Here is a 24,187-nt window from a genome sequence, read left to right as displayed (position 1 = left end):
AGACTCAGGATCTCATTACTAATCTCTTAAGCCACCTCGTCCTCCAAAATACATCCATTTAAGTTGGAGGCCAAGGCTTTGGGGGTGGGAGCCAGAGAAGGGAACGTCCAGCACGGGGCCTTCTCATGACAGAGCCATGTGCCGCTCAGGGGCCCGGGGCCTAAGCCACAGGGTGGCCGGCCTGCTGCCCGGCTCAGCACAGGGCAAGGCCTTGCTGAGGCTGGGGACTGGGCTGAGAGACCAGGCCTCTGGACAGGAAGGGCATCTAGGCCCACCTGTTTGTAATTTCAGGGGTGCGGGTAAGGGATGAGGCCTGTGTTTGTTTTAATTATTATTATTGTTGTTGAAAAGGGAGGGAAAAAAATGAGCAGAAACTGCTAACATCTGGAGGCTGCTGCCCAGCTTACGTAATCTCCCGTAGCAGAGGAGGAGCTCAGGATCCCAGGCCAGATGGTCTGCGGGTGACTTCACAGCACATGCGTCTCCTCCGACAGTTAAAGGCTGACAGGGTTAGGAGTGGGTTATGGGACCTTCTTAAAATTCTTTAGGGGTGAGGAACAGGGGTTTGGGGCTCTGAGTTCTCAGTTAGCTTTTGGAAGATGTGCTAGATTTTTCCCGCCAAGGCTCAGATTGTTCTTCCATTTCTCTCTCAGTAACTCATTCATTCATTCAGGCACTCATTCAATAGATACATCTACAAAGCCCTTATTATGAGCGAAGTGCTTTACCTCCTGTGGTCTACATGAGAAAAATGGATTCCAGAGAGGAAAAAACAGGCCATGAAGATAAAATCCCTGCTCCCATCATAGCTCCCAGCCCCTCTGCCCCAGGTGGATGGGGTGGCAGGTAAAGGACAGCACTAAGCAAACACTCAGACCACAACTTGGTGAGGGTCTGAGTTCAAGGTCCATGCAGGACGAGGGAAGGGCATGGAGAAGAAAGTTCCAAAATACTGCCTTTTGCAGCAACACGAATAAGACCTAGAGATTCTCATACCACGTGAAGTATGTCAGAAAGAGAAAGACAAATACCATGTGATACCACTTATATGTGGAATCTAAGACATGGCACAAATGAACTTATCTACAGAACAGAAACAAACTCACAGACATAAAGAACAGGCTTGTGGTTGCCAAGGGGGAGGAGTTGGTAGGGAGTTTGGGGTTAGTAGATGCAAGCTCTATATTCAGAATGGATGGGCAATGAGGTTCTGAGGTAGAGCAAAGGCACCCATAACCAAGCACTTGTGACAGAACGTGATGGAAGACAGATGAGAAAAAGAATGTAGATATGTATAACTGGGTCACTTTGCTGTACAACAGAAATGGACAGACTATTTTAAATCAACTGTAAAAAAAAAAAAAACAAAAAAAACAAAAAAAACAAAAAAAAAAAAACCCTAAAAGTAAGAAAGAAAGAAAGAAAGTTCCTAGCCAGTCTACTGCTGAGGGCTTGGTCTGAAATGAAGAATCTTCAGGCCAAGTGGGCTCTGGAGAGCAGGGGCTGGAGAAAAGAGGCAAGAGAAGGGGAAAAACTGGGCCACAGCTGAGCCATGACAAACCCGGTTTCCCAGATGATGTCAATAGCAGAGGCATGAAGGATAACGATTGGGATGCAGAATCTTCCTGCAACCACAGTTCTGAGCACATTAAAAAACAAACAAACAAACACACATAACTAGCTTTCTGTGTTTCCAAATCTCTCTCTCTCTTTTTTTTTTTTTTTTCCCCTCAACATTTGTACTGAAAACAATGAATGACCTTTCATGGATTCTAGATCAGGATAAAAAAGTCTCTTAGACTCTGGATCCCATCAAGAGGGTGTTATTAACCTCAATCAGAATATTCACTCAGGAGTTCCCATCGTGGCTCAGTGGTCATGAACCCTACTAGGATCCATGAGGATGCGGGGTCGATCTCTGGCCTCACCCAGTGGGTTAAGGATCAGGCATTGCCGTGAGCTGTGGTGTAGGTTGCAGATGCGGCTCAGATCCCCCATTGCTGTGGCCATGGCATAGGCTGGCAGCTGTAGCTCCAACTCGACCCCTAGCCTAGGCATTTCCATATACCGTAAGTGTAGCCCTGAAAAGCAAAAAATTTAAAAAATTTAAAAAAATATAATCTCTATCATTCCTTGCATAAGAGCATCTAATTATCTTTAACCTGGAGAGCAGGGGGAAAAAAAAAAAGAATGTTCACTCAACTCTGGATAGAAACCCAGAGATACTGCCAGCATAACAAGAAAATCCTGAGGCATCGCCAGCTTCAGATATGAATCCGGAAGCATCGAGATTCGTATTTCAGAGCCCAAGGGCCCTGCCAGTCCTAAAACAGTACCTTGAGCATGGAAACACTTCGGGTTCTAGATCAGAATACCCTAATTCTAGAACAGGATGGGGCAATCCTGTCACTCTAAATCTCGCACTGCCTGGGTAGAAAATCAGATGCCAAAGACTGAGAGCACAGGTCCAGTTAGCGTTATTCTAAAATGCCCTCTCTGCAGCTCTGTCTAGAATGGAATTAGGAAACACGGCCGACTCGGGAGCAGAGCCCCCGAAACACCAAATCTCCAAACTCAGCTCAGAGCTACCCAGACTGAAGCACCATGTCCCAGGTCTGAATCCTCCAGACCTCTTCTTCACCAGCCCGAGAGCCCTGAGACTTTCATGGGTTAATCAGGAAAGCAGTGACCACATCCAAGCTCAGTACCTGGTCACCAAAACCCTTGGTCAAGGATAGGTGAGTGGTGGTTAATGGCTGTCTTGACCACACTGGCCTATTCAAGAAAGGTCAAAGGAGTGATTTTTCACTTAAAAACATCTCCAGGTTAAAAGAACAAGGCTTTCTCAAGTTCATAAAACTAGGTGTTTTCAGGTTGTTCTTTTGGGGTTTTCCTCCCCTCCTCCCGTTTCTCCTCTTCTCCTGCTTTCCCAATAAAGATTTGTGCATGCCAAGTCATGACCAAGATGAATCAGGCATCACATCACCTGCAGGGAACCTCGCATGATGCCAAGGTGATCCCGCAGAGCGCCGGGTCCCTGGGTCCTGCCCTTCACCGCAGACCTCAGGGATTTCAGATCCCCTCATAACCCTGCTGAGGAAGGGCAGGGCTGGAAACCACTGAGGGACTGCCTCCCCTCTTTGTTCTGACCAGGGCCGCCTCCAGCATGACTTCTCCTAGGAGGAGGCTCCAAAGGATGCAATGCACTGACGGACAGGAGGACAGGGGTTGCTTAGGCTTTTACTGATGTCCTGCTTGATCCTGAAGCTCAAATAAGGACTCTCGTCCTGAGCGATGAGGGTGGCATTTCTCTCTGGTCTTTCTTTACAGATTTCAGAGGCAGGGACAGTGATCGTGATATGCAAATTGGGGCCGTGGCCCATCAAATGTCCAATGGGCACTGCTGACTTCCGTGTCCACCGCCCCCCACAGCAGATTTCTCTGAGGAACAGAGGCCATCTGCAGTGAGGGTTTCCCCCAGAGACGCCCTTGGCCAAGGCAGCACACATCTGCAAAACAGCAGGGTGTTGAAGCAGCCAGTCTAAGACACAGTCCATGGGAACCATCCTAGCAGGATCTGGGATCCACAAGAGGATCTCCTCCACAACCTTACACCTGCCGCTTTCCTGAACTTTGCACCAGCAGCGCAAGTCATATGCATTTTACCGTCAGAGGGAGGTGAGCTGGCATTTCTGCTTCAGCCACTTCTGGACATCATGACTTTGCATGCTTCAAGAAGCCTCAATTCCTCCACTGCAAAATGAGATGGTGGTACTGACTGTTTGGGGTCGTTTTGAGGATTCAAAGGGCTCCTGCCCACGTGAGTGTTTACACACAGCCCTGGCACACAGCATGCCAGAAACACACATTTCCTTCCTCCATCCTCTCCTACTTGTTTCCTCTTGGCTCTAGAGGAAGATAGTCCTGGGTTCAAATTCTAGATTTCCTTGGCAGCTGTAGAAGCTTGGGTAAGTTACTTAACCTTTGTGAGTCTCAATTTATTCCTCTATAAACTGATGAAAATCAGTCACTCCCTCCTAGAGGGGTTGCCGGTATCAACATGCTAAAACAGTGCGATACTATGGATAGAGGTCCTGACGTGGAATAACTACCCTGAGAGCTAGCCCATCCCCTCCACTCCTGCCATTGTCACCAACTACCGTTATTACTATTATGTCATTGAATTACTGTCACTTGTTACTGTTCATCTATTCCTCTTCTGCTCCCACTTAGTTTTGGATTCCTCTTCCCTTCTCTCTCTCCTTCCTCCCTTCTTTCTCTTGCTCTTTCCCACCTCCTTGGCTGGGCATCTCATTGGGAGACCTCTCCGAAGGCAAACCACACATTTTCAAGCCAGAAAAAGAGAGCCCTTTATGCTTCCATCCATCTCTGTAGAAATCTAGGTACAGGAACATCCCCAAGACTTTACTCTTTCCTAGAATAATAAGAGGCAAAAGGGTAGAGCCCTTTTCTGGGGTCCTGGCCTCCAGAAGCTGTTTCCGACTTTCTGTGGGAAGCTGTTAACAAAGTGCAGTCCGTTGTAAATATTTATTGCACGCCCACTGTGTGCCAGACCCTCATCTTGATCTTGGAACACACACCAGCGATCACACAAAAGCAACACTGAACCCCTGGCCTTGTGAGGCTAAGATTCCAGAGGGGTGCAGGGATCATGGAGGCACAGAGCAAAGGAAGAATTTGAGGCTGGGGCTCAGGATGGGCTTCCAGGGTCTCTTCTTCCCCTGTTCACGCGATGGCAGCACTCACCTTATCTGTAATGTAGTGGGCAAACCAGGGGACCTAAGGAGGCCCTGCTTGCCCTGGTCACCTATCATGTTAACAGGGGAATGGAATCTGGCCACATAAGGCGACCACTTATCGACACTGATCTGTATATGTACACCAATTGTAAAGGTGACATCACTCAGCAGATATGGTTTCCAGCAACATCCTTCAGTGAACCCAGAAACAGTCCCTGAGTATTCTCCAGGGAGCAAACCCTGTGCCAGGCACTGGGAATTCCTAAAGGGATGGAATCAAACCCTTAGTGGTACATGGGCCATTTGATATGAAAGGCCATGGACACAGACAAATGCAAACTAAAAGGCAGCTTCTGCTAAGCCACTGGATGATTCCAGCAGCGCTATGCGATATCAAGGAATGAGGGCTATACCTGGGCCAGGATGCTCAGAGGAGGGCCCATGAAAGAGGGGCCATTTGAAGTAGACTTTGAAGGGTAGTTATGCTTTAAAGAGGTGGATGAGTGAAGGATGGTGTTTCCAGAGAGAAGACCTGGAAACTCCAGGCTTGTCTTGGGGTTGCAGGTGGGTCTCTTCTGTGTGGAAAGCACTTGTTAGGCAAAGGGTTGTGAAGAAAAGCTGGTCCAGATGGTAGAAGACCTTTCCTGCTAAGGTTTTTGGATTTTATAGGCCATGGGGAATGATATAGAAACCTTCACAGGTAAGCGATCACGGAGACCAGTATTTATTGGGAATTATGGAAAATGCATTCCAAAAGGAAAAATCTTCCCATAAGGATATATACAGATTTGAAAGATTCAAGATGATGTATCACAGAAACATTAGTATGTCATATGGTACTTGGAGAAAAAGAGATATCTTATTTAAAAAAAAAAATTCTTGGGAGTAGTGGCAGATATACTAGAAAGTCCACGGACTCTGGAGCCTGAATGGGCTTTCCTCCTTTTTCCAGCACTTGGAGGAGGAAACACAATTAACACAATTAACTGAATTATTGTAGACAGCCATTACTCCATGCCAAGCAATGTTCCAAGTGCTTCATGGCTGCTGTTTTCTGAAATATTCGCAATTGCCACTTGATCTTTCCTATTTTACAGATGAAGAGACTGAGGCCCAGAGAGGCTATAACTTGCCCTAGATCTCACTACAGGTGGCGGGGATGTGATAGAGTCTAGACCTGCTCTGATAGGGTATCTCATTATCTCCCTATGGCTAGTTAATTTTAACTGAATTAAAACTAGAAGTTCAGTTCCTCAGCTTCCTGAGCCACATTGCAAGGGCTTGATACAGTAGGTGATTAGAGGCTATGGTGCCAGTAAAAAGGCTTCCATCAGCACTGAAGGTCCTATTGGACCTGGAGCCCAGGCTCCCGACATTGACAGTTCTGCCCTCCCTGGAACATGAACTCCTGGCCATAGTTCTCTGATGCATGTCCGTTTTTCTCCTTCCTTGCACTGTTATGCACTGCTTTGCTCTTCTCAGACCCCTTGCCCCAGGCAGCTGCATGGCAAACCTGAGTATCACCCCAGCAGCACCTACCTGCCTAAAAGCAGTACCCTGCCAGCAGACCAGATTCCTCCCAAACTCATGCCTCTTTCCCAGGATGGAGAGAAACATGGAAATCAGCTAAGCATCCCCTCCCACCAGCTGCCTATATGGATCCAGTTTGGGAAGGGGTCCCAGGGTGGCAGGAGCCCCAGCGAAGTCCTTGTTGGACCACCGTGGCACAGAAACATGCCTCTCAGCATGGGTGCCTTTCACATGTCTGAGTCCATCTCTTTCTGAAAAATGAACATGGACAAATATATCCAGAAGCTCTCAGCATTGGATCTGGCTGAAGAGTTAAGTGAGTTTTAAGACCCTTTTTGGTCTGGTTCTATAGACAGCACATCCAGGTTAACTTAAAACAGTAAGGATGTTGGGATGGAGAGTGGAGGTAGGAGGCTTGAAAAACAAATGCAAACAAATGAACACACACACACACACACACACACTACCAAAATCCTATGCACAACCAACATTCAACTCCCCTCGGAACCCCATCCTTTTGTCCTGGCTTGCGAAAGTTTACTTCCAGACTTAGAGAAATGAGCATGTGGTTTGGGGGACCACATCCAATGCCATCAAAGCAGCCAGAGGGCTCAGCACCCGACCGGCTGCTGCTTCCTAAGCGCATTACCGTCTCGGAGAGCGAACACTGTTTACATACTTTACATGTTTCTTGGGTACAGGACATGAAACTAAATTACACAGCAAAGGCCATGCTGGCTCAACACCGCTGCCCCCACTTAGAACAACAATAATTAAAAAGAGAAGAAAATGATAGACAAGAATGAAGAGGGTCTTGAGGGAGCCTGGGGGCATGACAGAGATGGAAGGAAAGAATGGGTCTTGAATGGATGAGGAGTGAGAGAAGACATGGAAAATAAAGGTGGTGAGATGGGAGTGGGTTGGGCTTGGAGAAGCAGGGATGATAAAGGCCTGGGATCTTCCTAGAGGGTCTGCAGAGGGCTGGGCCGGGCTGTCTGCTTTTTGCGGAGAGCCAGTGGAAGCAGCCCCAAACCACAAAGACTTGCTTGTTCCTGGGCTGCAAGACAGGAGTCAACTGGCAAGTAGGAGCCTTCCTTGCTCCATGTGGCACCTTCTCCGGTAACCCATGCACATCTGCTGCAAATGCCAGGATCATGCTCACCCACCCCCTCAGTGTCCCTCTAAGGTAACTCCGTGTGTCCACGTGTCACGGCAGTTTGCCCATATTTTTCTTTTCTTTTTTAGGAGTACCTGCTTCAGTGTTCCCTTTCCTCCATGGACATCACAGACTGCTTGAGGGCAGTGGCTGAATTCTTCATCTCAACCTCGCCCAGGGCTACAAAGGATGCTTCGGGCATAGTAGATTCACAACAAAATTATAGTGGGTTTTGAATCCAAATATCAGAATCACTTCCTAACAGCTAGGGGACTGAGGGGTTTAGGGGAGTTATTTAATCAAAGACAAATCTTAATTAAGTAAGACCAAGAGACCTTCAAAGTCTCTCTGCCTAGATTTCTGTGCCTCAAAGAATGTTCCCTTTAAAACAACAATACAAAACCCAACAGTCCCTAATTGGATCCCTCAGTTGCTACAAACTCCACAGGCAGAAAAAAGCATTTCTTTAAAAAGGTTTCCATTGCTATCAGAAGGAAAACCACATTTCGGGATCGACTGTCTCATCTTTGAAAAGCACCTGCCATATGCATGCTATTACTCCTGTTTTATAGATAAGAGACTGGGGTTAGGGCAGAAAGAACCAGCCTGCCCAAAGTGATAGAGCTGATAAGTGGTGACCCTGGAAGCCAGGTGGAGCCCAACTTAAATCTCATTTTTTTTCCCTATAAAACTCTTGTCACTCGATGTGGGGGGGGCAATCATAGGATCTAGCATTTTATGAGCTTGAATAAAAATGGAAAGAGTGGAGGAGGGAGGGAAGAAGAGGGGGTGGAAGAGAGTCTGGTAGGTTTCTTTGCTAGGGTGCAAAAAAACTTGGTAGATTAAAGTCCCTCCCAGCCCATGTTTCCACAACAAGCTCAGGGCATTAGAGCCACCGGCACAGAGGGCTCCCTTCTGCTGCAGGAGCTGGCTTTTACTGTCCTGGAGGGATTTTCGGGTGCCCCACACCAATGGGACAGACTGTAACAGAACATGGGACTTTATGTTCTGTCTCCTTAGATGACTCACACATGTGCTCTTGAAAAATTATTCAGAAACCACCAGGAGAAAGCAGATCCCTTGGGTATTTGGGAAAACTGCTTGGAATCTTCTGACATTTCTGCATGTCCCCCTTGGCCTCCCTCCTTCCCCCACCACCGGCAGATGCCGTCCAGTTTCACCAGAGAGAAGACTTGCACGCTCCGCTGAAGGAATGTGCGTGCAAGGGACAAGTCTCAGCAGTGACCTCAGTTCTGGGTGTTGAGACCGCACTTGCCCTCTGCTCTTGGCCAATATAACCATCTTCAGGGCATCAGAGCATTGCTTGTTCATGCAAAGTTTCTGAGGGAGGCTGTGTCAACGTAAAACCAGCAGTGGATGCAAGAAAAGAAAGAGTGGCACAGGCAAGATGGGCCACCACCAGTCCTGAAGGCAGCTTTTCATTTTGAGACAAGAAGTAAACGTCAGTTTCACAATGTGCTGCAGATCCCACTGATAGAGTCTGACATGCAGGAGGTGTTCGATGGCACTCTGCTTCCTCAAATGAACATCTGCTCCTGTTAGCTCTCTGCTCAGCCCCTCTGAGAAGCTCCCCTATGCACTCAGGATAAGGTCTAAATCACTCAGGGTAAAGCCTAAATTTCAAGCATCTGCAGGATGTCCGTGCATCATTTTACAGAGCCCATCCCTCTTGACTTCCCCAGATTTCTTTATTGGCCTTTTGTTGGATGTCTGTCTGTCTGCTTGTCTGTTTCCCTCTCTTTATCTCTCCCTCTGTCTGTCTCTCTCTCTGAAGATGCTCTCTCATCCATACAACCCCCCCGCCCCCATCACCTGGCTTCTCCTTCTAGCTCAGCAATCACTCTCACGGGAAATATCTCCCCACCCTCCCCCCAGGTTCCCCTATCCCGGCACTTCCTATGCTGCTTTGTGGCACTTGTGGAAAGACCTCTTACCCTTATGGCCAGAAACCCAGTGGATTTCTGTTCCCCTCCTCTGGACCAAGGTTGAAGAAGACACAGATAGACAGTGCCTGCTCTCTCTGGGCTCAGACTTGGCAGCCATCAAGGAACGCGCATGTCTGGTGAATCCCTTACTAACCTCCAAAGTTTCTGGTGTACGGCACATGGTTTGTGATAAACCTGTACATGGAGAAAAGTTTCCTCTTCGGTCTACAATTGTCCTGTTTGCACTCTTCATTTTCTCTCCCACAATGCAAAAACAATTAAGCACGGATCCAAAATCTAGGAAATTTTTTTTTTTTTTTTACATGCTAGTTTGGCAACTTAAACCATTTCCTATGCCTCTCTTGTATTTCCATGTACACATTTTAAAAGACTTTCGGGAGAGGGCAAGAGGGAACCCCGAAAAAGACTGTCCATAGTTAGATGCAGGCAGCATGACAGAAACAGGGGGATAGTATTTGGGAACTGGGAGAGGGAGTCCTGCTTCCTCAGTGTTCCTTGAGCACATACTTCAGAAGAAAAGACATAAAAGACAACAGCTCTGCTCGCTTCTCTCCCTGTGTCAGGCACAGAAGCAGGTGTGAGCTGCCTTCCTTGTCTTGCACCTGGGCTCCCAGAATGAACCCAGTGGCCTAAATCCTGCTTCTGCCTCTGCCTCTTAGAAGGGTGAGTCCCCAAACAAGTAAGTCACGGAGCACTCCGAGCCTGACCATCCTCATCCGTAAAGGATTACATGGGATTCAAGGAATGAAAGGCAGAGGCTGGATGCACTTGGTACATGTTCTTTTTATCATTTGTCCAGGACCTTCTGAAAGCCGGCAGTGGACTTTTCCATCCCCACAGGCTGGCTTTCATCCCTGCTGGCGGAGTAAGTTGATAGCAGTGCGGTTTCTTCCTCAGGGAAACTCCCTCTGAATCTCAGACTCTTGGGTCTTGGCTGCTATTTCTAGCTGGACACACCCCTCCAGGGAAAGAGCGAGCACTCTGAAGGCTACAGAAGAACCAGCACAAAACGCCTGGTATGGCACATGGGAAATGTTTAACACAGCCGTGCTTTTATTCCCTCCGCCAAACGTTGCCTGAGCTTCCGTGCCTGTGCCATGTTGGGTCGCTGTGGCCAGCTCCGAGGTGAGGTTGCGGGGTGGGGTGGGCGGGGCTAACATGAGCGGAAGAGGGTATAAACATCGGCACCCCGATAAGGGGAAGACAGACAAAACCACAAGGACCACAAACAGTGCTTCATGTTTTTTCTGCAGGTACCCCCTTAGTCTCCTCAGAGTAGATACTATCATTCCCTCTTTCTAGAGAAGAAAACTCAGGTTCCCCGAGGCATGATCTGCTCATGGTTCTTAAAAGAACAGCCATGAGGGCAGGGCCCATGTTCTCCACCTGCTCACACTCTTCGGGGTAGGTTTCATTTATAATTCTGTTTGATCGAATGAATAGATGAGTGAGTCCTTAAGGACCAATTATGATTTGTATTTTAAGAGAGGCACAGAGTCTTCTGGACATGCCAAAGAACAGGTGATAGGAAGGCAAAGGGAGGCGGCAGGGACTGGTATGCCCCATCGTGGAAAGCGAAACCAGAGAGTCCATCACAAAGGAAGGAGAGATGTGGAGGCTGCATCCCCCTTCTGCTGCTGGGATCTCCTGGGCTGTCACCATCGCAGCCTGGTGCCTCGTGATGGGGAGCTGGCTGCATGGCAAGGCGCTCCATCTCACTGTGGATAGTTCTTGTTCTTAGAAAGGTTTTCTTTACTTTGGCCCTGAAACTACAGCCCTGGAAATGCTTAGTCTAAATCTTACCCTCAAAGGATTAACCAAATAAATTGGTTGGTTGACTGAAGGTCTGTAATCCCTGGGAGAGCTCTGCACATTCTGAGATAGTCACTGTGTTTCCATTTCCTCCTTAGACCTTTGAAGAAGGAGGGAGGAGCCTGTTTGGACAGGAGGAATGATGCTTGGGTAGAAGTGATGGGGGTGGGGACAGCAGGAAGGAAGAGCTGCGTCTTATTTTGGCAGCCCTTGGTGTAAAGCACTGGAGAAATGCAAATGTGGAGACCAAACGAGAACAAGACCAGACCTTTGCAAACACTTAAGCTAAACCTTGCTGAGGTTCCCAGAAGAGAGAAAACTCAATACGTTCAGTTTGTTGCCATTTTTATTCTGTCTCAGGGACATTTTGAATTCCAGCTGCTCCAAGAAGGTGCCTGGCCAAAATATCCCAGGAATGTCCCTTATTATAGGATGTTCCATTCAATTTGCACAGCTAGAAAGTTTTGATACTTCTGATAACATTTGGATGTAAGACTCAATGTTGGGGGTGCAGTAGTTTAGCTCTTAACTGAGACAGGCCAGGACCTGGGACCCTCTGCTGCAGTAGCTGCGATGCTGGCACCTATACAAACATCTCCTCCAGCAACAAAATACAAAGAAACTACAAAGGACTAAAAATCATGAGCAAGAAGATACGGAAAAATTCTAAAAATCCAACTGCCACTTCTGAAGAGACAAGACCAAAAGCAGGGTACCTTGCACAGCCCCAGCACACAAGACCACCAAAGGGGTGGGCAGACCACCCAAGCCACCCTTCTGGCCTGACCCCTGGATCTGCCCCTACCCTCAGTCTCCACATATAAGGAGCTAGCTCAGCCACCCTCAGGATCAAACAAGCAAGGGAACCTGTTTGTTATCACTTCCCTGCACTGCAGCAGGGGCCCCAATAAAGCCTTGCCTGAATTTTCCTTTCTGGCCTCTTGTCAATTTTTATTGATGAAGGAAGGCCAAGAACCTAGATTGGTAACATAACCATATTTGGGAATCGTGTTTGAGCGCAATGGACAAGAGAGACAGCAAATGGTTAGAAGAGGAGGGTTCATACGAAAACTAGAACGACAGTTGTAATCACTGTCTAGACTCATCTAGCACAAAGAGCACTGTGTCTTTTCAGCGACCACACTGAGAAACTATCCTCTTATTCTGACAGGGCTACACCTCTTGATAACAGTCTCACACTTAAGTCTTGTACACTAACGAGGTCAGGGGCTGGGTCTTTCACTTCTTCAGTTTCTTTCACGGGACCCAGGCAATCACTGCAAAAATACCTGGATTTGTCATTTTTATAGCATCAGGGAAAGATAGACAGTCAGACAAAACCAGTTTGTAAAGAGGAAGTGGACACAACTGTGGTCACTGCATCACTCCCCAAGTTGATGGAGTGTCCTGGTAAATACCAGGGCACGAGGAACAGGACCCCTGGAGAGAGAGTGGGTGCCATCTGAACTCAACGTGTAGATGGTGCCCATCAGTCTGCAGAAGGAGGATTCAAGCACTTCATGGACTGGGCACCGTGCCACCCACACCAAGATCTGTCCAGCCATGATTCCTTCTGCTTATTTCACAGTGATGTCTTGCAGGAATCCAGTTCCTTCCCACACTTGGGTAGGACCTCACATTCCCAAGCTCCCATTGCCATCTTCCATGAGACCCTTTTAGTCCTGGATTTTCCACTAGGGGCTAAGTGACGAGTAGAAACACCACCCCACCTCTTGGCTTCTCCAAAGTAGGTAATAATTCTTTCCTTGAAGGTTGGCAAGGAGGTTGGCTATGAAGTCTGCATGAGGGTCCAGGATGGGGGCTGGTGGACCTGACACTCTCCTCTTTGTGCTTTGGTACTCAGTCTCTGGATCTGTGCTCTGACACAGCCTGTTCCTGTAGGGTGCTCGTGTCTGTATGTGTGTAAGAGACAGAGAGACAGAGAGAGAGAGGGAGGGAGAAAGAGGAGGAGGAGGAATAAGAGTGTCTAATTGCACTGAGGGAAGGCAAGGGGAACATGGTGCATCTCCAAGGTCTCAACTCCCTCTCTCAAGCCATCACCCTCTTCACTGGAGGCCCTGACAGGGTGAAAATTAACTCCCAGCCTCCTCTAATCATTGCACAAGGTATTGAAGGCCAGGGTGGTTAGCTTCCTCCTCTCCTCTCTTGTCAGAAGGGAGCTATGTTTACACTCCAGGAGGAGCCTTTACTCAGAGTGATGCAGGGTGTGGGTGTGTGTCTGTGTGTGTGCACGCACATGTTAGCCAGTGCATGATGAGTATAGTGTGTGAATGACTTCTAGGCATTTGCTTTCAGACAGGGAACCAGGGAGGGGGGACTTTTGTTCTGCCGGCCCGCAGACCGCCCTGCCCGGCCCTGCACCCAGACTGCACACACGTCCCCTCCCCTGACCCTGTATTCTCCAGTGAGCTGATCTCATTATGGCAAATTTAGTTACAGCTGAAGTCTCCTTGTAACAAAGATTATGTCCAAGCCCAGAGTAATGGAACCTAGTCGATTTCATTAAAATAAAATTGGTTACAATGAATAATTCAATAGGATGATTTTGTTTCCTCATCTCCTCTTTGTAGATCGAAGAGCTAGTATTTATAATGATTTTTTTTAATTGGATTTTTGTTTAGGAAGAGATAATTACCCATGATTCCTGACAGCCCCCACCTTAGGAGATTGGAATAATTGCCCAGTGAAGTCTCTTTTCAAAGGCTAAGGCTGGAAAATTCTTTCTCTCCTTTTCTCACGTTAGTAGCAATAACCTTTAGGTGATTTTTAAGCACAGCTGCTACCTCAACTCTTGCTCAAGTGAGAGTCTGGATGCGTTAATAATACCCTTATTTGAATGAGGCGTTTTAAACATTTCTAGGAACTGGATGCTGGTGTTGGATTTGGAATTCCTGGCTCTATTGCTGGCCAGCCCTGCTATTCCTGAAAGAGGACACTCTGTGTGAGAGGTAGCGATGTGAGTGTGTGTTTATCTACAGTCAATTACAACACATCTCCTGAACACCTAGTCCTATCCAGACCTGTCCTTGAAGATAGAAGAACAAAGATGAAAAAAACCTCAGAACTGTTTTCAAAGAGTCTAGCAATCCAATGGGGGAGCCAGACACAGAAACAGATGATGACAGTTCAGAGCACAGGTGTAGCCAAAGATGAATTCAGCAAGTACAGAGGTGGTCCAGGGGAGGACAAGCCCTAGACAAGCACTCATCCTTCCTTCCTTCCTCCCTTCATTCTTGCACCAAGGGGGCACCACACACGAGAAGCAACCGGGAATACCAGGCTTCCATTTCTTTCTATCCTCGAGGCAGTGAGCAACAGACACAAGTGGGCAAAGAAGCGAAGGCATGCCAACATAATCAGACCAATGAAAAAATGATCAAATAAACACAATAACTTATAAATGAGGCTGGACTCCTTTGATATCTCTTCCAGTGATGTTCACTGGGCCCCGGGAGAAGGCCATGGTTCCCTCTCATGTAGAAACTAGGTCTCCCCCACATCCCTGACACTGAGTCAGGGATGCAATATTAGAGGGGAATGGCTTGGAATAATGGCTCATCTGCAAGGCCAGGAGGCAGGCCAGCCTCAGAAATGGCTCCTGGGCCAGGCGGTAGGAGGCACCGAGTCGTGTCTCTGGGAAATGGAGTCTCGGAAGAAGGCAGGTGCTTGCTCAGCAGGATAATTGGAAAGGGGGCTCTGGGGACAGGATGGCCATCCCTCGAATCACATAAGCTCTGGTGGCCCCAACACTCTTGCTCCCTCAACTAAGCCGACGGTCCCGTGGGGGAGAACCCTGGAACATAAATAGTGCATTAGGGGAGTGAGGAATGAGTCACAGCTTCTCAGAGTTGGAAAGGTCCTTGGAGATCATCCAGCTCAACGACTCTCTAATCTAAGGATGGGGAAAATGGGGCCCAGAGAAGGGGGAAGACTCATGCACCGCCACACAGCAAATTTGTGGTCGAGTTACTGTTCAATCACGGGAGAGTGCTCTCGGAGCGCACAACCTGACACCCTCTTCCTCAAAAAGTGAGATTCTCGCCAAAGAGCTTGTTCTTACCCCCACTGACTTTCAGTGGTATATCCAAAATGGAATGTTGTCCCCAAATATGAATTACGATAGGTAGAGGAACAGGAGGACAGCCATCACCCCTACTATGCTGATGTTTCTTGCTCTGAATCATTCCACGTCCGATTTCTGGCAAGTTCTCATGAGACCTTTGAATTACCTTTGGCTAGAGATATGGTCAGGCGGCCATGTGCAATGACACTGCCTTTGTGATGGGCAACCTTGATGGGCAGAGCAGAGATCCAGCACATCTGCAGGAAATGGCACATGTGGCTCGGAGCTTACCTGGGATGCTGCTGGCTGGCCAATGATGACCCAGCCTGGGCACTGCTGGTCTTGATGGGAGACTGAAGCATTAGATGCCCACTGATCCAGGAACCCTTGAGGCGTGTAGACCCCACAGTCCTTGATGCTAGTTTTTTGTTCAAACTCCTCACATACCCCGTCACCATCATGGAAATAGCACCGGCTGGGTTCATCTGTTGGAGATAGACATAGACCAGAGAGGACAGATCAGTATTTCGTTCTTTGGCCTCATCTATCACCAGCAGCTACAGAATCAGATCAGTGGAATCACAGCATGGTCAAGTCCATCATGGATAGTCACAGTGGAATATTATTCAGTCTTTAAAGGAAGGAAATCTGGCCATAGGCGACAACATTGATGAACCTGGAAGACACTGCATGAAATTAAATAAGCAAGTCACAAAAGGACAAATACTATATGATTCCCATTTGCATGATGTGTATAAACAAACTCATAGGAGAGAAGAGAAGGGTGACTGCCAGGGGCTGGATGATGGCAGGCGTGGTTGAGATAGGAGAATTGCTGTTCAACAGGTATGATGTTTCAGTTTTGCAAGATGAATAAGTTCTAGAGATCTGCTGTACAGTCTTGTGCTTATAGGTTAACAAACGTGTAGTGCATTTAAAGATTTGTTAAGAGGGTAGATCTTGTGTTGTGTGATTTTTACTATACACACACCGTAAAGTTAACAAACGCTTCCACATCCACTACCCCAAGTGAGCCCCAGAGCAACCTTGTGAGAATGACGTTATTATTTAAATTATTATTTGAGTCTTCCAGATTAGGAAACTGAGCTCCCGTGTGTCTTTAACAACTTGCCCAAGGTCATGCTGTATGTTCATGCAGGATTCTTGTTCCAAACTCAGGCTTTCGCTGTCCAAGTTCTGGGTCCATTATCTGACACCACAGAACTCCGCAGTTGCAAACAGAAGTTTATTTAACTCTAAAGAGGATTAAAGTTTGGCATAAAGAGGACTCTCTGGCATCAATCATCCTTGAAGAGGGTCAGACGACTGAGACTCCAGGAACCCTTCCTATCTACTGCTCTAGGCTTCTAAGGGCTTGCTGGATATCTCAGGCAGTTCAGTTAAAGGCCAAGTGAGTCCTCAAGCTCTATGTAACTTAAATCACAGGAAGGAGTCCTGCCTGGGACATTTTAAAGCTTCAAGGATTCTCACTTATCTGCAAGAACCAAGATCACAGAAGCACAGAGCTCACTGGATGCCTTCTAAGTAGGCAGGACCTATCCAGGACATGCTTCTTGGTACTTTCATAGAGAACCATATAAGGAGAAATCTGGATACAGCCATCCAAAAGAGATCACCCTGGCCATCTTCCACTAACTGGAATGTCAGGTATCCTGTACTACTTACCAAACTCTTCTACGAAAAGCTAAGCATCCCCCTCCTGTGTGGGCTTGCAAAGATCCCCATCTCATTAACACTTATCACACTGTGCTGCCATCATGTTTACATACAGTAACTCTTTCAGAAGACTGTGAGTTCCGTGCAATCTAATCCTGATCCAGTGTTTTGGACTGACCTTACAATTTATCAGCCAAAGAGTATATTAAGAGTGAGAGAAATGCTAGTTAAAACTCTGTCCAGATAACAGGCACACATCCTGAGAAAATCTAAATATTGCAGAACAAAATAAATAAATAAAAAGGAGTTCATGGCTCAGCGGAAATGAGTCTGACTAGTATCCATGAGGACGCAGGTTCAATCCCTGGTCTTGCTCAGTGTGTTAAGGATCCGGCGTTGCTGTGAGCTGTAGTGTAGATTGCAGCCAAGGTTTGGATCTGGCGTGGCTGTGGCGTAGGCCAGTGACTACAGCTTTGATTTGACACCTAGCCTGGGAACCTCCATACGTCCAGGTGCAGCCCTAAAAAAAAGATGAAAAAAATATTGCAGAGGATACTGAGGATACTGCTTGCTCTGGGACATCCTTCCCTATTTACTCCAAGAGTGCCATGAAGCCCCATTTCAAACCAGGGTTTGGCTACTGTCCCTGTTATCAGCTGTGTAACTCTGCACAATTAGCTTTACTTCTCAACCTCTGATTCCCATCGGTAATACAGAAATCACTGTCCTGCCAGAATAACCTCTCAGGATAGCCATAGAACTTTCATAAGAAACGGACATAAATGCACTTTGTGCGGTCTAAAATAACGGTCAAGAGAAAAAATATTCTTCTCCTAAGGGTTCAATTTATTCCTAAGTGGCTGAATTGAATCAGCTTGTAAAATCAGTACTCACTTGAAACACTTTCAAGCAGCATTCCCCCAAATAGAAAGAGCCCGGGTCAAGTAGAAATAAGGCTAGGATTTCTGTGATGCTGACTATCTGAAAAAAGGAATCATTGAATTCAGGGGCCGCAGAATGTTGAGCCCCTTCCAAACTCCAAAATCCCTTGTTTATTTCTACAAACAGTTTACATAGTGAAATACTATCAAAAGAGCCAGAATAAATCAATTCATTATAATTCAATTATTTAAGGATGAGTTTGAGCCAGCTGAGGACTCCAGTGACCAGTAGCATGCCTGGCAGTTCAAGCATGGAAAGAATACAGGCTCAGCACTTCTCGGTAGCTCCAAACTCGTGGTGAATGTGGCCAACTTACATATAATAAAACTTAGGCCCAACGCACAACTGACCAGACATCAAATCCAGACTTTACTCTTTAGGAACCCAACAAAGGAGATTGCAAAAGGCATAGGTTTTGGCATTGGGCAGAGAGCTAGGTTCACATTCTAACTCTGCCACATACAAGCTGTTTAAGGGCTTAAATAACCTAACCTCTCTGAACTTCACTGCCCTCGTTAAAAGAAAAAAAACAGAGATGATAATATTGACCCAGCATCACCGCAGTGATTTCATGAGGTGATGTGTACAAGGCCAGCTCCTTTGCCCATTTTATCTAATGGAAAACAATATGCATAGGAGGCAAGGCATCTGCTTCTACATAACACCGAGTTGCTGGTGGGGCTAGAATTAGGACCCTGGCATTTTCTACGTCCAGCAGAGAGATCTTCCACCCATGCACCGTATCGGCAGAGTGAGGAAGACACATCCTCTTGAGGCTTGCCTGACAGTGGGTACCAGCCTCCTTCTCCTCTAACATGCAGACAAATAGGGTTAGATTAGCACAAGATCACAGGTGAGCTATTCTCCAGGATAAGTTAAAGTCACTTCCTCATCCAAGAGACCTCAGAATGGCAGGAACTAGAGTTGAGTTCTTGTGAAGGCTAATTTCTTCCTGACTCTATGGATGACCTCAATCTGTCTGTTTGCAGCCAGCAGAACCCAGAGTTTCTGGAGGAGAGGCAGAGGGAGACATAGGTTGGTAAATATGCATGTAGATAGGCAGTTGTATGTAGTATGTAGATAGATGATATACAGACAGACAGGTAGAGTTAAAAGAAGGAGAAGAAATGGGGCTGAAGGGGAGAATGAGAAAGAGAAAGAGAGAGAGCTGTTTTCTCCCTGAGGATGCTGCTGACAAAGCCACCGCCAGTCCCTTTTTTTGAGTAGCATCCCTGCATGCTGCTATTCAGTTTCTCTTGCTACTAGAGTCCCAGGGGCCCTTCAGCTGCATCTGCCAGTCTTCATCTGGGGAATTCTCTCTCCCTGTCTACTCCCATGCCCCAAGCACTGAAGAAAGCAGGGTGAGGAACGGAATACAAATGTGCAGCCAGGAAAAACAAAAGGCAGCAACAACAAAACAATAAAACAAAACCGGCCTTCCTGTTTTCATTATACCAATTTGCACGGTGCCTCTTGAATGCTTTATGCTGGGAAAAGAGTTTGAGGGCAACACCAAGGTCAAATGATCCTTCTGCCACCTGCCTTCCATGCAGTGGCTAGGTGGCGCACTGATAATAATACATTCCTTTGGGAGGGGTATTGCAAAAACCAATATTTGTTGAATGAATGAAGGAGGAAAATCAGCACCCTTGATGTGCATACTCATGTCCAAATATAGCGTAGGTTCCGTGCCCTTTGAAACGTTTCTTGACTCTGGGTCTTGAGGTGCAGGGAAAGGGGCTGGGACACTAGGGGTGACTGGCTTGCAGGAGGATTCCACTGAGCAGTCTGATTTCTCCATCTCACTCCGGCATCCCCTGATAACAGGGAACTCCCCTTTTCAGAGTCACTCCCTCTCATGCAGTGACACACTTAGAAATCTGCTCTAAGCGGCTAGGAGATTTGATGTGGTGGGGAGACACTGCCAAGCCTGTCTTCCCTGGCTGAGCTTTCAATTGCCAGATATGAGCTCAGCTCCGAGAGCCTGAGGCAGATGGACTCTCTGTACGTGGAGAGACACTGCTGATGCCACTTCTCATTGACTTAATTTTCACTTTCCATCCATCTGGAGCATCAAGATGAACTGCCATGCCTCTGCACTCCTGAAGCATGTCCGAAGGACACTGCTCTGGATAAGCAGGGGTTGTCTGTCACCCCTTTTTGAAACCTTGGCTGGCCAAGTCTCAGGGAGATGAGACAAGCTTACTTTTAGGATAAGCAAAGGCTGGCATTTGAGCTACTGTTAAGAGTTCTCATCCTTGAGGTCAGAAACCCTGGCTTCAAGCTCCTTACAGGTCCCTGATTACTGGGTGATCGTGGGTGTGTTATTTCACCTCCCTATGCCTCAGTTTCCCCATGTGTAAAATGGAAACATGCTTACCATTTAGACTGCCTGGACAAGGTGCCAGTATACTCAAACTGTGTAACACAGAAATGGGAAAGTGATACAAGTATTAAAGAAACGGGGCTTATTCTTCACAATGATGATACTGGGATGAGAGAGGGGTTAGAGGAGAAGTTTTCGAGGTTTCTGCTTTTATCCAACCAGCCCTAGATTCTAAGGACTCTTCAAGGATAAGAATGATTGAAGAGAGTGCATGAGCTATTTTTCAATATAAATAGCAAGGAACCAAGTAAACAAACAAAAGAGGTGGGGGAGACGCAACAATCGAAGGAAAAGAAAACACAGCAGAACTATTTCAACCCTGTTGGGGGACGCTCATTAGCTTGATTAGAAACTTTGGTGATTTGTGATACCCCTGGAATCCTTGAGGTGACTGCGTGAGAAAAATGACTAGAGACCTCATAGCTGAAAAGAGGAGGGACTTAAATTACTCATGTCAGCTCAGGACAAGGTCTCAGGGATGGTTTCTGCTAGGACACTCACCCTCACGCTGACTCTCAAAGGGCCTGGAAGACAGAGTTGCTGCGGAAATGAAGTTGAGCCAATGCATTGTTCCAACAAGACCTGAGATAACTTGCATTTGTCAAATGAGTGGGGTAAGTTGGGGAACCTGTCCTCTAGGTCTTTACTCCCCATACACATCCAACCATGTCCTGTCTTCACATTTCATGCTTTGATAGATGCCCACTGCTCATAGAAGATCACAGCATACACGATCCTCCACAAACTGGCCTCTCCTGGCAGCTTTCCCATCCGGTCGCTCCAGCTCACGCTTCTGAGCTCTCACCAGGGCTGTTCCCTCTGCCTAGGATGTGGTTCTCACTGTTCATTTTACTAGTTCCCATGGGTTCCACAAGATTTAGTCCAAAGTGTCTCCTCTAGCAAGTTTTCTCTCCGCTTCATCCTCTTTCCCTGACACTCATCCTCACTGGCTGAAGCATCTTTCCTTTGTGTTCTCACAATCCCCAGATTTCTCCATCACAGATTTTTTTTCAGTCTGCCTAGGGGTGAGACTTCTCCAGCAGGCAAGGAAGATCCCTGGATCAAAAACGGCTGAATCTCTCATACCTGCATTCCCAACCCATAGCACCCAGAGAGAAGGAGGTGCCTGATGAGTGGCTGAGGAATATATGAATGGATGGATGACAACTTAAAGCTAGCAAATGTCTTATATTTATTTCAATTGCTACCAGATTATGTGAAGTCTAAACTAACTACATAGTAGTATCTATATTTTTTGTGATGTGATTACCGGCCATACCACAACTATACTACAAACCAGATTCCATTACTACAGAGGCATCTTCTTCTAGCACAAAGCCCTATTTTTGCCTACAAGATGTAATCAGCATCACTACAAAATTTCTTTGGGATTGATCTGTCATTGTTCTGAGGCAAACTCCCAAGTAGCTGTCGCTCAAACACCTCCACCATGCCTGTCTGGATCTAATAACCCACAAATTCATTTGCAATCATTTTTTTAGAGCCACACCTGTGGCATATGGAAGTTCCCAGGCTAGGGGTTGAATCAGAGCTGTAGCTGCCAGCCTATATTACAGTCACAGCAATGTGGGATCAGAGCCTCGTCTGTTACCTACACCACAGCTCATGGCAACATCGGATCCTTAACCCACTGAGAGAGAGGCCAGGGATCAAACCCATGTCCTCATGGATACTAGTTGGGTTTGTTTCTGCTGAGCCACGATGGGAACTCCCTATTTGCAGTCGTTCTGGACAACAAATAAGAGGTACCAAAGCTTCCTGGAGATTTGAGAAGTGGGGAATATTATCATCTCCAGCTAAGATAACTTCTAATTCTAAGATGAGAACTGGTAAGGATTATTGATTCATTTAACCAATATTTACTCAGTATCTACTCTATGTCTGGCCCCCCACACCCATTCAGGGGGAATCAATAAGGCCTGGGAAAATGAGGGACACTTCATCAAGAAGATGGTTTAAGGGCAGCGTCTTGGAGAAAGAGAAGAACAGGAAAGCATGCAGGGAAGAGTGTGAGAGATGGTTGAGGCTCAGCCAACAGTTGTGTTTATGAGTCCCCTGGCAAGTGAGAATTAAGAGCTGCAGTGGATCCTAATAACTGATAAACTGGCCAGCTGATCTGAGGCCAGGCTGAAGAAGGACTGCAAGGCCATGTCAAGGCAGCTGAATTTTACCCTTTAAAAATGGGGAGACTTGACAAATTCTCAACAGGAAAATCTGTGATGTTCACACTCTGATAGGCAGTGAGGTATAAGTCTTGATTTTGCATCCAAGACATGCCACTTACTATTTATTTGGCTTCAGGCAAATTCTTGAGGATTTTTAAGCCTTGGTTTCCTCATCTGAATAAGGCTGAAGGACTAAATATTTATGACAGTGTTCAGATCATTTAAAAAATAAATGCAAATATAGAAGAAGCAAATAAAATTACTTATTTCTGCATGCATGCCAGGTATTATGAAAAACTGTAGGCATAGAGTGATAAAGAAGTCACTGGTGACGTTTACCACGTGGAATTTATAAAGTCAAATGTATGAAAAGTACTTAATACATAATAGGTGATCGATCAATAAAGGGTCTATGAGGATGATCATGATGATGATCTTGGAGCCGAACACAATTATTTCATTTTATGTATGGGAAAAGGGAGGTTTGTAAAGTTGAAGTAATTTGCTGAAGGCTTTAGAAAAAAATTCCAGTAGAGACAACACCAGCATGTTGGTTCTTAAGCCCATATATAACATGCCTTTTTTTACTGCACCATGCCACCTTATTCGATCAGGTTTTCAGTATATAATTCTGGCAACAAAACAGTTTATCTTTTTTTGTTGTTGTTCTGTTTTGTTTTGTTTTGTTTTGCTTTTTAGGGCTGCACTCGAGGCACATGGAAATTCCCAAGCTAGGGGTCAAATCGGAGCTACAGCTGCCGGCTTACACCACAGCCACAGCAACGCAGGATCCAAGCCGTGTCTACAACTGAAACCACACAGCTCATGGCAATGCCAGATCCCTAACCCACGGAACGAGGCCAGGAATCGAACCTGCAACCCCATGGTTCCTAGTCAGATTTGGCTCCATTGTGCCACAACGGGAACTCCAACAGTTTGTCATCTTTAACTAAGGGTCAATAAGACTTTTGGGAATCTCTGATTTCACTTTTCACAACAGTCCCTCGCATAGTCTAAGTATAACAAGGCCGAGAAGCTATTGGAGTTATGAAGTCAACAGCTCATTGAGGAAAAAAAAAATTAAGTAAAACCACCTGCAGGTGGAGAGATGAGAGTTATAAGCAATAGGAGATGGATTTGTTTTAGGACTTGGGGAAGAAACAAAGGAATTTGAATGCACACTTTTCTTCAATGGCCTACCTTCCAAAGGATGGGTAGATTTACCTGTCTTTCTAAACTTGTTTATGAAGATGGGTCGGCATTTGAGACATCAGCATCTGTTTCTATTTCTAGCTGAGGGAACAGGATTGGCATTAGGACAGTCTCTTCTAGTCCAACGATTACTATTTTTTTTTTCCTACTTTTTAAACACCAGGAAAAAAAAAGTATTTTTTAAGTTCAGCTGTTTGTTTAGGGATGGGTCCAACCACAACAAGCTTCATGCCACATAACAATTCATCCAAACAACAACAAAAAGAGACCAAAAAATGCACAACCTCTGTGTCCAAATAATAGCTTCTTGGAACACGGGAAACTGGATGGAGTGCTTAACCCCTGAAGGTTTGTAAAGGGGACGCTTGAAGCGAGGTGGTGACGACATCAGCCTATGTTTCCTCTGGAATAGAAATAGCTCGTCTTGATATCGCCTGTCTTTTAAAGGCTTCATGTCCAACCCACACGGTTGACC

At 46.5% G+C, this 24,187-nt stretch overlaps 1 protein-coding gene across 2 annotated transcripts in view; it reads right to left on the bottom strand.

Annotated features, from left to right (window-relative positions):
• Positions 1–24,187, bottom strand: part of PAPPA (pappalysin 1) — a 240,100-nt gene that overhangs the window by 79,988 nt on the left and 135,925 nt on the right. For both annotated transcript variants that reach the window (XM_001926753.8, XM_084993952.1), the window contains one exon: positions 15,601–15,794. In XM_001926753.8, coding sequence (XP_001926788.6) covers positions 15,601–15,794 — 194 coding nt within the window. The remainder of the gene's footprint in view (positions 1–15,600; positions 15,795–24,187) is intronic.

Source organism: Sus scrofa, chromosome 1, assembly GCF_054392235.1.
Source record: "Sus scrofa isolate SSC_HxYL_T2T_F1_AM1 chromosome 1, Sscrofa_HxYL_maternal_Yorkshire_Landrace_v2.0, whole genome shotgun sequence".
Taxonomy (NCBI): domain Eukaryota; kingdom Metazoa; phylum Chordata; class Mammalia; order Artiodactyla; family Suidae; genus Sus; species Sus scrofa.
This window is presented reverse-complemented; position numbering and strand designations above follow the sequence as displayed.